Genomic DNA, 15,283 nt, shown 5'->3' with positions numbered 1-15,283 from the left:
TGTGAAGATCCAGTTTGTTCAGCCTGTAATGCCAAAAAACTGTTTTCCTGCAAGGGGTCATTTCAGGCTGCTCTTTAACCCAGGGACACACTGCAGACACACTGTTTCTGCCAGACCACCTCTCCCTGAGTTCACTGGGGTTCACCATCTCTCACCCACACACAGGGCTTGGGTTCCCAGCAACACAGTCCTTGCAGGCAGTGGCTCACAGTGTGTTTGGGACCGAAGTTCCCAGGAGGGCTATATCAGCTGCTGTGACACCCCAAGAGTCACTGTCATTTGGCTGCTTCCAAGCACACCTCATCTGAACCAGCTCAGAAGGCTGTTCCTGTTTGTGAGATTGCATTTGTTACTGTGTCCCTTTGGTGCAGTAAATAAAGAAAAAGTAATTGACTCCATAGAGACGAGCACTCCATGGGGTTATTAAGCCTGCTCTTCTTGGGGCCAGCTACTGCTGGGTTTAATGTGAATGTCTGATGGGACATTAATACCGCCCTTCACCTGGTCAGACCGGAGAGCCTGTCTTTCAGCCTGTGCAGGGAGGTTTCTGCCATAAACACTCTGTGTTGTTTGAGGTACCATTTTAGCTGCAGACGGTGTTTTTGAAGGAAAGGTTGGTGATATAGCCTCCTGACAGTTTGCAGGAAAGGCTGACGTTTGGCAGTGACTGAGCAATTTGAAACAGCGTGAACATATTGCTTATCTAATGGCTCTTTTTGTCTGGAGGCAAAACAAACGGCTCTGGAGCTGAAATCGTTTTCTGTGTATCACATGGAAAGGAAACTCTGTCCCCCCCACCCCAAAAGATCATTAGTTTTAGCCTCCTGTAAACAACAGAAACCCTTTTCTTCAAATAGCCAAGCTTTCAGGCGCCATCTAGTGTCCCCTCCCCCATAACTGGAAATTTGCTACCTCATCAGTATCGACCACAAACTACTCATAGAGAGACATGAAAATCAAAGTCATATCAGTTCTGAAACAGCTCTGCCAAGTTTCCCTGGGCCAGCACTTGCAGGGGCTATTTTAGGTCCAAGGCCTAAAGATATATGTCACTTTTCATGTCCGTGTAGATTTCAGAGAGGCACAGAGCTGTAATCTGTAGCAGTGGGACACAAGAGGGATGTGATCAAATATAAATGCAAATCCAGGAGGGAGATGCATGAGGTTATTAGTGCTTGGAAGAGCTGCAGCCATGTCCTTTTGGATGGGATAAAGGGGGAAATTATGCCCTCTTCCTCTCAGAATCTGCTCTTTGCTCCGAAGAGGATTTTTTCCATAGCTGCATTTTGCATGGATTTGTCAGGATGAGATATCAATAGCAAAGCTACCGGGAGGAAAACAGAGGCTGAGAATGATTCTCAATATGCCCAAAATAGGGGTGGAAGGCACTTGGTATAACTGACTTCACACAGTCTTTGCCAGCTTCTGAAGCTTTGTCCTGGCCAACTGTGCTTGCAAGCCATATAAGATAAGCACCAGTGGGGTGCTTTTAGAGTCAGATTTGACATATGCAGATGTCAGTTTACCCGTGGCTTTTTCATTAGTCAAGTGTGCCCAATGGTTTCTTTCCTGTAAGCATTGATGTTGCTGCATGCAACCAAAAACATTTTAGCGATGTCAGTGTCATATCTGCATAAAGAGTGTGAGATCTTGTTGAAATGAGGTGCTTAGAGATATTCTGGATTCTCCGTAAAATAAGATTTCAGCCTTATCAGACTTGTGGGATGCTTAAGACACAAGAGTTCAGCTCAAACTGCTTAAAGGCAGGTTTTATCCCAAACTATCTTATGTAGGGCAACCTGCGAGTGTTCTTCCATAGTTTGGTCTAAGCTGATCTGTTTGGGAGAGATTTCCCTCCGACAGCAACTCTAGCATGCAGGCCAGGATGTGCAAATCTGTGTAGTTGCCCTATCCTAAACAATCCTTTTTAAAACTATTGTTCTGTGCCACTGGAATTGTTCAATGTGAAAGAGTTCTAAACAGTCTATGTATGACCTTTATGTGGTCCCTGTTGATACCTGCTGTTCATTACGTACACGTAGCAAAGGCACAGCCTGCACTGTTGCAGTGGGGTGACCTCAGACTTTGCTTGGTAATGAACGCTCCCTTTTCTCTCCTTGCAGCGGCATGAGTTGGAGTTGGGGTTGGGCATCTGCCGGAAGCAGCATCTTAGCAGAATTTGGTACCTTGCACTTAGAATTCCTGCACCTTTCAGAGCTCTCCGGCAACCCGGTGTTTGCAGAAAAGGCAAGTATTTCCCACCTTAGTCTTTAGTGAACTGGTCTGTTCATGGTCCTGGGGGCAGGGTGAAGCAGAGCAGCACTTTGACCTACCCACAGCAGACAACATGACAGCAAAGTCATGTTTGCTGTCTCTGCTCATTAGCAGTATAACTAGGTCACCAGGCCTCTGAGCATCCTATGCACCAGTCCAGTGAAAAGGTCACAGCAGCCTCCGAATGGAGGTCCTGTCATGCTGACTAGCCTTGAAAGGCAGCTGCCCCGGTGTTTTCTTTGGTCATTTACAATGCTTTAGCCTTTCCACCTCCCTGTCTCCCTTCCTGGCAGCAGAAAGGGAGATGGGGATGTTTTCCCAATGTCTTGGTCATGTGAAGTTGTAGTAAAAACCTACTAAACACAAAGGCACAGGCAAAATTAATCCCTCTGTTGGGTGCAGGCTGCAAAGATAATTTTTAATTATGATATCCTAATAGTATTGGCTTGTACTTACAGACCTTTCCACTCTAAACGGGCACTAAATGCTATCCTCCAGCCAGCAAGATTTCTGCTGAGGTTTCTTGTGTAGGAAAAGCCTGACAGTTGACACATTGGATTCCTTTCGTGTAACTTGTAACTGAAAATCTGTTAATATTTCACATTAGCTTGAGCTCCTTTTTTTTCCTTCTTTTTTTTTAACAAGTGATTTTGTAGTGCATGTGGGACCAATTTAATAAATATGCTGTTGGATACCAGCAAATCATGCACATACCAGGGAACCAGCTTTGAGGGAAACAAATTGTTCCAGTTAGAATCTGAACCACTCCCATGAGCCCAAAGGAAATGGGGCCGGTCCAAAGCCCCACAATGGGATGAAAACAAACAGTTGTTCCGAGATTACCAGTAAAAGGCTCACAACGGTCCTTTTCTAGTGTATTGGTCTGTCAGTTGTCACTGAAAAGGGGAAGGGAAGGGAAGAAAGAGAAAGAAGAAGCTACAAGAGCAAAACAGAGAATATGATGAAGCATGTGGAAAGCAAAGTGGTGAGGTGAGCAAGAGAAATGTCACAGAGGAATGAGCAGGAGGGAATAGCAGAGGGTGCAGGGAAACTAGAAATCCAGGAAACTTTGTAGGCAAGATAAAGAAAGACTGGCAATTCGAAATAAAAAAGACAAGCTAATGATTCTTGACGATGATGATGAATCACTCAGAGCAGGGAAGGGAGAAGTGAGAAGAGACCAGTAGAGGGAAAGGGTGAGGGAAAGAAATGGAGGAGGAGAACAGAGAGGGATGAGCACTGAAAACACAAGGTAAGAAGATGTAACATTGCAAGCCAGAACTGCTGGAATCCATATTCCACGTTCAAATTGTGCCATGTTGAGCCAGGTTCAAGCCTCTATCCCCAAGATAACATGTTTTCATCTCAGACTCATAAACCAGCTAAAGGATATGGGCAGGACCTTTCTAATGGACTCTCCTGAACTGAGCCTGCCTTGTGTGTGCCACAGAAAACATATCATGTTCATCCTAATACCCTCTGAGAGATAAAACTTGGGATGATAGGGCTCAAACAGCCCATTTTGTGGGAAATGACATCAGAGGAACAGATCAACTCATTAGCTTGCAGCTTGGGACTTGTGTGATTTTAGCAGGAATAAAGTCTATCTGTGTCATTTATTCAAACATGTCATTAATATGCCATGCTACTAAACTACAGTAAATATTATGCAGCCTGATGACTTACTTGGAAGCACTGACTTAAGCCTGTAGCCAGCTTTTGGCGTACAAATTGTCTAATTTTATAAAAGGTTTAGAGTGTATTAGCTGCTCTGTAGGTTATAATAGAATATTTATGCTGCATACCATTTAACTTCATCCCTTATGGGAAAGGCCTATTGGATTTAATGGGAGTGAAACCAAGGGAGGTTTTAGAGAATAAGTAAATCTGATGTAGCATATTAAAGGAGCTGTCTGTTGTTGAAATTAAAGGCCCCAATTCATCAGGTTGAGTGAGCACATGATGAATTTAAGTGCCATGTGAGTCACTCATCTCTGCCACTCCTTTCACTTTGAATCATGGAAAAAACCACCCTCTACCTTTCCTACATTTCCACTCCGATCCCAAATCCTCAGGATTCCTTCTGGACCATTGGCAGGGGATTACTTCCACTGCTTTCTGAACTGGGGCCTTTTGAGCTTTTCAGAACCATTTCTAAAAACCCATAGAACTGGATAAAGACTGTGCTGAGAATCCAGGAGGAAAATTCCTCTGTCACAGACCATTCCTTGGAGACCATGTTGCTGACTTCCACTTGTGTGATGATTCACAACATTGCAGGCTGCTGTGCTTGTTCAGCTAGGCATCAAAACTGAGGAGTCAGTCTTCAGTAACAAAACAAGCTGTCAGCCTTTTCAGCAGAGAAGTAACATGGTTCTTGTCTCATCTCTCATAGGTGATGAACATCCGCAAAGTCCTGAACAGAGTTGAGAAGCCGCAGGGCCTATATCCCAACTTCCTGAGCCCAGTGACAGGCAACTGGGTGCAGCGTAAGTATCAGTCTGCACTGAGTCCTGCCTGGAGCATTTCAGCCTTTCCGTTATTCTTTGGTAAGAGATAGCAACTGTCAGAGCAGCAAGCCAAGGAAATGTCTTGTCAGGCAGCCTGTTATACATGTGATTAGATAATGCGACTCGATCTTGAAGATGCAATATAATCATCATACACTTATTCCATCAGCCTTGTTTCCAGCTGAGTGTCTCACCTCCAGAACAAGAATTAGATCCTTTCCTGCACAGGAGGGGGTAATGGTACATGGTTCATCACACAGATATTAGAAATCAGCACATCTCTTTAAGATATTATCCTGCAGTCTTCACATATCCCACAGGCCTCCTTTGGAGTTGCACATGAAGGCTGTGAGTGGAAGCCATGAGATTTGCTTCCTAAGTATGATGTATCAAATAGGGATCCATTTGGAGAGTCAGTGGGCTTGCAGAGTTTCAGATTCCTCTGGGATCTAGGCACTCTCTTGTATGTGTTCATGTGCCTGTCACTGTGTTACCTGTGGCATAGTGTGCTGCAACAAGGGTGAGACAAGAATGTGTACTTCTCTCTTGTAGCAATGCAGTGCTGGCCAGCAGTGAAGAAACAGGCATTGGAAGAGATTCTGTTCTAGAATGGAAGTGGGAGCAATAGTCAGGGAAGGGCTTGAAGAGCAAGGAAATATTCGAAAAGGTGTTCCCAGAGAAAAGTTATTTCTTCTCCTGCTTTACCTACTCAGCTGCTTCTATACCCAGAGAAAAATACCCATCTTTTTGTGCCACCCGAGGGTAAAACCTTGCTCTCTGATAGTAGCATGAAAGGCTGCTTCTGTTGGTCTGCCCCAGATCTTTGACTTCAGCTTTCTGTTTTGTTAGAGATTTGCTTATTTTGGCAAGGGATGTTGCTGGATTTCATGTTTTTCTCTTTCAAAGGAAATAAATGTTTTCTCTTTTAGCAGAAGCTGGTTTTAATCTGTCAGTGGATTACATTTATATTGTTTAAACAGATTTGTTTGAGTCATTGCATTTTTCTATCCCTGTGTCTTGCTGCAGTGTTGGATCTCCTAGATCACTCTAGACCTTTCTAACTACTGTATTAATAGCTCTGATTGTGACGGACAGGCAGTTGCATGGCTGCCATCATCTGAGACATTGGGAGAGCGCTGGCTGTGAGCAATCCCTGACCTTTGACTGCCACATCAGCACCAATAATGGTGATTGACAGGGCTTGGCTTGAAAATTGTCCCAATACAGCATCTTGGATAATTCCAGTTCTCCCATTAAACCAGAGCTGTTCTTTGGTGCTGTGAGAAAAGAAGATAGGCTTCCACGTTTATCCTGTTAATTGACTTTGCAAGTTTTCCAGTCCCTTTGCTGGTTCATCTTCCCCTCTGCATTTGTCTCTGCAGAGTTACTGCAATATGTTCCACTTGAAAGGTTAATCTCCCATCTCCAATGTACCCCTGAGATGCCATTTTCTTTAGGGTATTCCCAGCTGGCAGCCACACTGCACATTTTCCCAGACACAAGCATTAATCCTACCTACTCCTTGGTGTTGAGAAGAGATGAGGTTCCAGTCTCTATGTTCTGTTGTTGCCATAACTGATTGCTATTGAATCTCTGAGACACTTAGGAGCTGTGCTCTTAATTCAGATGGTTAAAATATTCAGCTTGATACGTACTGTTAATCTCTTCTGCCACTAATTTAATCCTGTCTATATCCACAAATTTGACTTTGTTGAACTGACCTGCTCCCACCCTTTGCTGACATATAGAGGGGCTTGTTGCTAGGTCTCAGAGCTTATTAAAAGTAGCATCTAATTAGTTCATTTGGGATAGGACAATTTATGAAAAAGAACTGTAAACACCCTCTGTCCTAGACTTACACATCATAAGGGCAACCCATGGTGCAGACTTCTGCCAGTTGCTCAGGTTCTGACCTTGTGGTCTGAATCCATATTCCAACGAGGCAAGATGCTAATCAGCATCTTCTGCGTCTCCGATACTGCTAGTGAGAAATAGATCAGGACCAAAGTAAGGAGGCAGCTATTGCCTGCTACAGAGGTGTTCTCAGTAGGTGCCAGGTTCTCATTTTCTCTCTTGCCATTAAAGCTCTTTGCGGGAAGCTGTTTTTCTTGGAATTGCTGTGGTTTTTTAAAAGGTGCATCTTTGACCTGGCCGACTGAGCATATCTTCTAATGAAGAGGCAATGCCCTACCTTTAGAGAATTAAAGCACAGTCCCCTGCTGACATAGAAGATTTATTTATGCAAAGTGCCTAGGAAGTGAATGCTGGCAAAGTCATGCCATATGGAATGCGATTATGTACCAGAGCTCCTGCTTTGGTGATTTTATGAATGACATACTTAGGATCACAGAGCTTCTCTTTAAAGACAGACTGTGCAGCTGGTATTTGTAAATAGTCTGTCCTCCTTTTCTCTGAATTCATAGGTTTAATCTTGTTTTTCTGTGGATTATTCTGTTGGTCATTGGATACACTGTATCAAGGATATTTTCTCTTCAGGTCAGGAAAATGCACTGCTGTTGATCACTCCTGTTGGAAGGATTTAGCACTTAGAATAAGCCTTGTGACTTCATATAGGTACACTGAAAGAGAAAATAAAAATCTGAAAAGCTTCTCTGAAAACCCTGCTGTGTCTGCTGATGTTTAAAATGAGGAAGCATGCAGATGTAGAGGTAGACGCTTTTAATTAATAGGGATGGTTCAGTCCATGGTAGGTAATTTGTCTTGCTCCTATAAAAAGGGGAGTTCTTGGCTGTTTCAAAGAATTAGTGCTGCTTTTCCCCCTGTGGTATACTTTAAAGATATAAATCCATCCAAGAGTTCCCCCCAGGCAGAAACCTGCAGCTGTCATGCCCATTTCACAGTGCAATTCCATAGCATCTTCTTCTCTAGTAAGGTCAGAGCATTGTGTACTCTGAACAGATAGCCTTGAAAATCTGATTTCTTCAGAAGATATTCAGTGCACATCCTTGCACCTGACTTTATCATTTTAATATGCCAACAACCCCAGCCTTCCCCAGGACATAGAGTCTCACCATGAGCTAGGAATACAAATGGCAGAATGTAGAGGTATTTACAGCAGTCCCTTGCTGGCAGCTCTGTACGATCTAACATACATTTTCCCTTTCCTGAGGCAGTGAGACAGGGCCTAGTGGCTTTATATAGGTAGAAAACCATCAATACCTGCCGTTGCTCTCAGTTTGTTAGGCTGGGATTTACAATGGTTGCTTCATAAACAGGAAGCATGTTCAAGTTGCAGTATAAGTAACTGTTGCAAAATAAGACCTCTGAATAGTTTTGCTAAGGGATACTGATGCTCTGTAAAATGGCAGAACGTTTTTCTCCTGATTGCACTTTCCACCTTTCTTCCTTTTTTAAGAAAGAAAATGCTGCAAGCTCTCCCCAGGAAACTGGAAAGAGAGAGGCAAGAACAAGGGTATTAAATAGGACATGGTTGTTTGCTCTTTGTAAAGCGACTGCTTGTTGTATATTATGAACCTGATGTTCTTTTTTGGCTTTTCTATTACAGACCATGTCTCCATAGGGGGGCTTGGGGACAGCTTTTATGAATATCTCATCAAATCTTGGCTGATGTCAGACAAGAAAGACTCTGAAGCTAAAAAGATGTATGACGATGCACTAGAGGTAAGGAGTGAGTTTCTGCTTTCTGTTTCTTGTGGGAGACATTGTTCACCAGAATGTTTCAGGCAAAGGTATGTTAGCTCTCTGGGTTTGTTTGGTATTCACTTTCCATCCTGTTCGCTAAATATCCTGAGATCCTAATTTTCATCCCTTTAGGCAATAGAAAAGCATTTGGTCAAAAAGTCTGCTGGAGGATTGACCTACATTGCTGAATGGAGGGGTGGCATCTTGGATCACAAAATGGGCCACTTGGCTTGCTTCTCCGGGGGCATGATAGCACTTGGAGCCGAACATGCTGGAGAAGAAAGGAAGCAACATTACATGGATCTAGCTGCAGAAATAACTAACACATGTCATGAGTCTTATGCACGCTCAGGTAAATCTAGTGGGCTGCCTAGGAAACGCTAGTAGGGGAGAGTCTACAGCCTTAGAAGACTCAGCTCTTGTGTGGCAAAGGATTGCAGCAGGTTGTTCTGTGCTTCAGCAGCGTCTTCATCCGTGTATGACTTACATTTCTTCTCTAGGATATCTAGAAGGGAGGGCAGTAACAGCCTTCCTGTTTTATATAACAGACAGCTGGAGCAGAGGGACAGGCAGATGTGAACTGTTGTGGCAGAACTGGGAAATTAACCCTGCATCTCGATTGTAGAGCTAGCCTTCTGCCAACAAGGGTAGAGTTTGAGTCTGTCCTTTCTCATCCTTGTGCAGACAAAAAGGGGAGATTAACAGTGGTTAATCTCCCCTTTCATTGTAAGATGTCCCACTACCTGGAGTAGAGCAGCTGATAAGCCAGGGTTGGAGACAAGTTACTGCTGCTACCAAAGTAGTAAAGTGACTTTCAACCTCTTCCAGATATCTAAGCAGAGGCTGGCCAACTTCAGTAGGATTGGTTTCCCTACCCAGTGTGCTTTTCAGTCAGTGCTTTGGGAGAAAAGTGACTGATGAGGAATGAGAGATTGGTTCTCTGCCTGCAGTGGTTTCAGTAAGATAAGCATGCCTTGGACGCTGCTCCTTTCTTTGTAGGCATCTCTGTAGCTCCTCGAAGCCTGCAGGCAACAAAGCAGCAGTGTGCTCTCCAGGACCTTGCCAAGCACATCTGTCTGCACTAACTGTTCCCAAAGATTGTTTCACACCTCAGCACATCAGCAAGCCCGTATTGGCAGCTGGCATCCAGCACGTTTGCCTAATAAACTTCAAGCTAAACTAAAATTATATTTGCAAATAACTCTTTTTTCCAGCACTTACAGAACGAAAACAAGCCACCCGAACTAATAACCCTCTGGCTGTGAGTGCCTGGAGCCAATTTTCACCTTCAGCAACATCCATCAGCATAGAAAGGACAGTAGCAAGCCTGCCCACATTGGTTACAGAGCTGTCATTTCAGCAAGCTCATTGTTTTGCAGAGAATGGCTGTGCATGTCACCCTGGCTGTCAGCAAACAATACAGCTAGCAAACAACATAAGCTCCCTGTGCAGACAGGAGGGTCTAGGGAAAGTGCAAAATATTTAGAGAAATGAAATGAATACCTTAAACACAGTTAAACACAGCTTTATGGTGAACATGTGTGTACTGTAAGAGAAACCTGATGTGGCATGATCGCAAGCAACCTCTATGCTTAGTTTCCCTGTCTTTCAGATAGGGAGAGGTCCCTGTGTTGTAAGTAGGGATCTCAGTGCTTGCAGATACTTGCAAGAGATTGAGATCTTCATGTAAAGAACACTCAGAAAGACCAAAGTACTCTTAATTTTTTGATTGTGAAACATCATTGAAATCAGTTCAGCTTTTGCCATCATCCTGATGTCCTCTGTTTCAAAGAGGCTGGTTGTAGACCAGAAAATAAGGCAAAGTTAGGGGTTGCAGGTCCCCATGTACCTCTTCTTACAACCTCCCTGCCCTGGTGCAGTCATACTGGCTCAGTCTGGTGTATTGATCAATTGTGAAACAGAGAAGTTCCTACCTGGGAACAGTGTACCAATCTCTCAGTGATGGCAAGGTCAGACACCTGTCTAGATTTTCCTTTGAATGTGTTTTCTCTTTGAGACTTTAGGATAGGATCTGCCTCTCAGTTCTTTCTCACTTGGGTCCTGAGGTTTGCTTCAGTGACAAACTCTGCTGTCAGGGTTAGGTGCAGTGCAGTTCCTAGGACTAAATCCTAGCCCAGCAAAAACCTTAGGACATGGGAAAGATTTGTACCCGCTTCCTCACATTCAGCTCTGGTCCAAGTATTTGTTTTGTCAGTTTTATCCACTCTCAGAAGCACTTTATCCTCACCTAGATAGTATCCAGAAATATCACAGTATGACCAAAACCTGGGGAAGGCAGTGAGGAAAGCTCATCTGCTTTGTGGAGTTGCCCCTGTCTTGATAGTAGCTCTTAGGCTGATGTGTTACACAGACATGACTGATCTGCTTGTCTGATCTCACACAAGCTTCAGTTAAATGTCTGATGTCTGAGCAGAATAAAAGCACCTAAACAGCCTGTTTGCTTGCTTTCTCCCCAAACTGATCATTTCATGCATGTGATTTTTGTCTAGATACCAAACTCGGCCCCGAAGCCTTTCGCTTTGACACTGGAACTGAAGCCATGGCAACCAGGCTCAGCGAGCGCTACTATATCCTACGCCCAGAAGTGGTAGAAAGCTATATGTACATGTGGCGACTGACGCATGATCCCAAGTACAGACAGTGGGGCTGGGAGGCTGTGAAGGTATGGTTAGAGAACATGCAGTAATAATTGTTACAGGCTGATTAATTCTTACAGGAGTCTTTTCTTCAGTCAAGAAAAAGAGCAGAAAGAATTTAAATCGCATTAATCACTAAGCCATATTAGCAACAATGCAGAAATATACAGAATAGTTCAATTTAGTGTAGCTTCTCTGCTGCTCATGGTAAATATTTTCTTCTCCCTCTTTGTCTATGCTAGAATCAATCAGTCAATCAAAACTAGAGGTTTATGGAGAAGAGTGCTGCAGACAGTGAAACCTGCTATTAATGTAACAAACCTACATGAAAAGGAGTCAACTTTGTACTTGAAATATGTGGACTCCTCAGAACCACTGGTTTGTAGTTGGCCAGGAAAAATGAGCGGTGTTCATCCTGTTTTCTTCCTACAAAGACCTCCCAGCCAGCAAGTCTCTCATCTCTGTCTTTCCAGCTAATACAATAGCCAGCTGGCTGCTGCCCCACATCTTAGCAGGGACTGCATTTCAGTCGCAGAATTGTCATTCATCTAGTGCCCTGGAAAAGAGGCTCTGCAGAGTTGCCACTTGAGACCTGTTGTTGATATATGTGTAGCGTCAAGGTCAATCAATCAACCAACTTAGGCAGTCTATGTTTCTCTTGCTTTTTCATTAGAACTAGCTTTATTCCTGCAGTAATCACCATTCTCTTCAGCGAGAGAAAGAACATACTATAAACCTGGAATTTGATTTGTAAAGCTGACTTGTAATGATGTGACTGATGATGATTAATGAGTTGTCCATGCTACTGTATGTTACTGAGATTTCTTTTCCTTTTTCAGGCCCTGGAAAAACATTGCAGAGTAGAAGCTGGCTTTTCTGGCATCCGAGATGTTTACACCACAACCCCAACCCATGACAACATGCAACAGAGTTTTTTCCTTGCAGAAACTCTGAAGTAAGTCTAGTATTACAGAAGCCTTTCAGAATAGCGTAATTCCTGCATCAGCGACACTTTTAATGTGTATCTTTCTGCATGATAAGTCTCTGTTGTGAAGTCTTTTATCCTCTGCAGGGCAGATTGGGCAAGATTATAGGTGCTGCAAAGCTTTAGTAACTTCTTCCTGCAGAACCACTGCTGTCATAGGCACTCTCTAGGTTTCTGCTTATGCAGTGAATTTAAAGGATTCTTCCTGCAATCCAGAGTTGTTCCAAGTAAAGGGGAGGCACAGCTGTCCCCTCTGAAGGGTTATGCCCTGGTTAATACAGGTTAATGCTCTGAACGAAGAGGAGGCATGAATATGATATGAATGTGCTTCTCAGCTGGTGTTCAGCTGATCTCATCCTTGGTGCAAATCTGCCTTTGCTGGTACCTAGAGCTAATGTTCGTGGGGTGGCTGAGGGCAGGCATACATCCCGTTCTGCCACCCTTGCTCTGGGGATGGTAGCTTCTAGCAGAGGAGTGAGGCAGGAAGCATATCATTGTAAACTATGACAGCTGAGTCCAGTGGCAGCCCCCATCAGAATCCTGCTGACAGTGGTTTTCTGTGCATGTTTGGAGTCCCATTTGAGCTTCCTATAATCTCTGCTTGTGTCTGTCTTCTCCCCTACACTCCCTGCCCATCCTTGCCTTATGGCTCCAGGTACCTCTATCTTCTGTTCTGTGAAGACGATGTGCTGTCCCTGGACGACTGGGTGTTCAACACGGAGGCTCACCCCCTGCCAGTCAACCACACGAACTTTAAAGCTAAAGCAAGTGTGCAGTAGTGAGGCCATTGCCCAGCACCCAGCTTCTGCAGTGTCAGCGGGTTACTGCATTTCCTTTCCATTAAAGGAGTTCGTGTTGTTCCTAAAATGGTATTTTGGGGCACTAGTCCAATTCCGGACAGTATTATATCGGGGAGATGAAACCGTGACATAAGCACCTTCTTTTCCTCTGTGAGGAGCTCTATTAGCCTGAAAATGAGATGTTTATTCTGGGCCATATTGTACACAATTCATAGACATTCCTTTATACAGAGAATTTATATGAAATCCACTGACTTTGCTCTATAGTGGCCAAAGGATTGGAAGTTTGCCATATAATAGGCTTCCCCACACACAGACACATTCTTCCTTTCATATTTTTGTTTTGTTTTTGCCTTTTATATACTGTTGGATTTTATCGCCTTTCTAATTAACAGTTTTCAATATACTGTGCTTTCTAGGTGGTGTCAAAATTGTAACTAAATCAAAACCTGTCTGCAAAATTCTTGATCCTAATGTATTTTTATATCTATTTTCTGTGCTCTTAAATCACATTTACCATGCATCACATCTCATTTAACTTTCCTTTATACTTTTTGTGTTTTTCTACTTTTATTTGGAACTAAATGTTACGAGTCACTTGTAATAATTTCACTGCTGTAATAGTCAAATCTGTGAAACGGAATAAAAGTCTTGTAAAATAAAAAGCATGTTTGGGTTGATCCTGCTTTAAAGCCATCTGTCAGAGACTTGTTACATCATGCTTGGAATGACTAGGTGACAATACTGGTTGATTTCAAGAATGTTTCACAATAGATGTTGATTTCCAGAGTAATCTAGTCTGTGCATGGATGATAATTCCAGTCTGCACCAGCTCTTTTAAATTGCTTGTTCACTGTCTGATACAGGTTAGCAGGAGTTCTACTAAACGTTTTATTTTCTAGCAAAAAATAAATAACCCCCAGTTTGCTCCTTGTTACATACTCTTTCTGGAATGAAAGAGGAGAAGAAAGGGAAAAAATTGAAGCCAGATTCTTGCGTGTATTCTGCTACTGGACTAGCTATTTACCCTGTATGTCCTCGCAGTGACTCTAAGCAGATGACTGTGGGGAGATGTTCATATACCGTTCCAATTCTGGCCCTGGCAGTTGTGAGTACTTGCCTAACAGTTCTAGCAAGAAGGGCTGGATCCTCATTCAGCATCCTTTCCCCCAGTGGCCCTGCAGCAGCTTTTCCTCTGGTCACTGTGACGCTGCATGGCCCTGGGTGATAGAACATTTTTCTCCATTTTTGTGAAACAATACTTGGTTTATTCAGCAACTTGGGAAGATAAAGCTTGTTATGAAAACAAAAAAATGTGTTTCTAAATTCATGCTTGTGTAATTCCCCCAGAGAAATAAGGTTGTCAGATAGGAACTTAACATTATCCCAGAGATAAAGATACTGCCTGGTAAGCTTGGCCTAGAGGAATGGTTATTGGTAAATAAGCATCTTGGGAGTGAGTTGTCTTATCCAAGAGATTTGGATGCTGGGAAATCAGTTTAGCTCAGAGGATTTTTATAGTAGATTAAGGAAATTCCATAAATAAAAATGTCCTGCTCTTCGAGTAACTCAGAAAACTGCTTGGCAAAATTGAAAAACCCCAAATAAACAGCATTGCTCTAGCTCTCCTTAGAAATAGATCCTTGTTGTTGCATTAAAACTCTGCTCTTGTTTTCTCTTTCACACCAATGTTCATATATGGTAGTGAGCAAGAATGGTATTAGTAAAATCACATAGGCTTCTGAAAGAAAGCTGCTGCTTTCCCGTAGGTCAGTGGATGCATCATAAATAGGAAATTTCTTTAGCTGCCCAGCAAGCCTGACAATGTAAAGCTTAGTGGTAAGTTTGCTTACTAAGACACTCATGTGGAGCTCAGCACCACTCACAAAGAAAGCTGTTTGTTGGAAGTGACCACGTTTGAAATTTTACTCTTTTCTAGACCAGAATTCTGCAAATACTTCTGCCTATGCTCACAGGTATCCACAGAGTTGCATCCCTGAGGCCTGTGATTAATTGCAGGCATAAAGTTAAGCATACATGTGTTTAGCAGGAGTAAAGGGTTGTTCCAAGGAGCAGGTTTGTTCCAAGGCCTGGCCCTGGCCCTGGCCCATAACTGGGAGTCTTCAGTCCTACAGCAATGCAGGTAAAGGGAACATTTGCCCCATGGGCATCCCAAAATGCATCTGCCCTTTACTCACTCCTCAGCATATCTTGAGCCTCAGATGGATGTTCTTGCTTGAGCAGAGCCCATGACTCTGGGAGCCTTGTGCACAGAAGCAAGCATGGGGATTTCATGTCTCAGATCTTGCTCCTACCCTGTATACTTCCTGCTTGGCAGCTGGGTGGGAGGGAGGCGGGGGGTAGGATTTCTTGTGTTTTCCAAGACGGGAATCC

General features: G+C 43.4%; 1 protein-coding gene across 1 annotated transcript in view; it reads left to right on the top strand.

Annotated features, from left to right (window-relative positions):
• Window positions 1-13,538, top strand: part of MAN1C1 (mannosidase alpha class 1C member 1) — a 66,148-nt gene extending 52,610 nt beyond the window's left edge. The window contains exons 7-13 of the mRNA XM_062593970.1: window positions 2,124-2,247; window positions 4,670-4,763; window positions 8,311-8,426; window positions 8,580-8,799; window positions 10,958-11,130; window positions 11,944-12,059; window positions 12,745-13,538. Coding sequence (XP_062449954.1) covers window positions 2,124-2,247; window positions 4,670-4,763; window positions 8,311-8,426; window positions 8,580-8,799; window positions 10,958-11,130; window positions 11,944-12,059; window positions 12,745-12,868 — 967 coding nt within the window. The 3' untranslated portion in view covers window positions 12,869-13,538. The remainder of the gene's footprint in view (window positions 1-2,123; window positions 2,248-4,669; window positions 4,764-8,310; window positions 8,427-8,579; window positions 8,800-10,957; window positions 11,131-11,943; window positions 12,060-12,744) is intronic.
• The last annotated feature ends 1,745 nt before the right edge of the window (window positions 13,539-15,283 follow it).

This window comes from Rhea pennata, chromosome 23 (genome assembly GCF_028389875.1).
Source record: "Rhea pennata isolate bPtePen1 chromosome 23, bPtePen1.pri, whole genome shotgun sequence".
In the NCBI taxonomy this organism is placed as follows: Eukaryota; Metazoa; Chordata; class Aves; order Rheiformes; family Rheidae; genus Rhea; species Rhea pennata.
The sequence above is the reverse complement of the archived record's forward strand: the minus strand, read 5'-3'. Positions and strand labels throughout refer to the sequence as shown.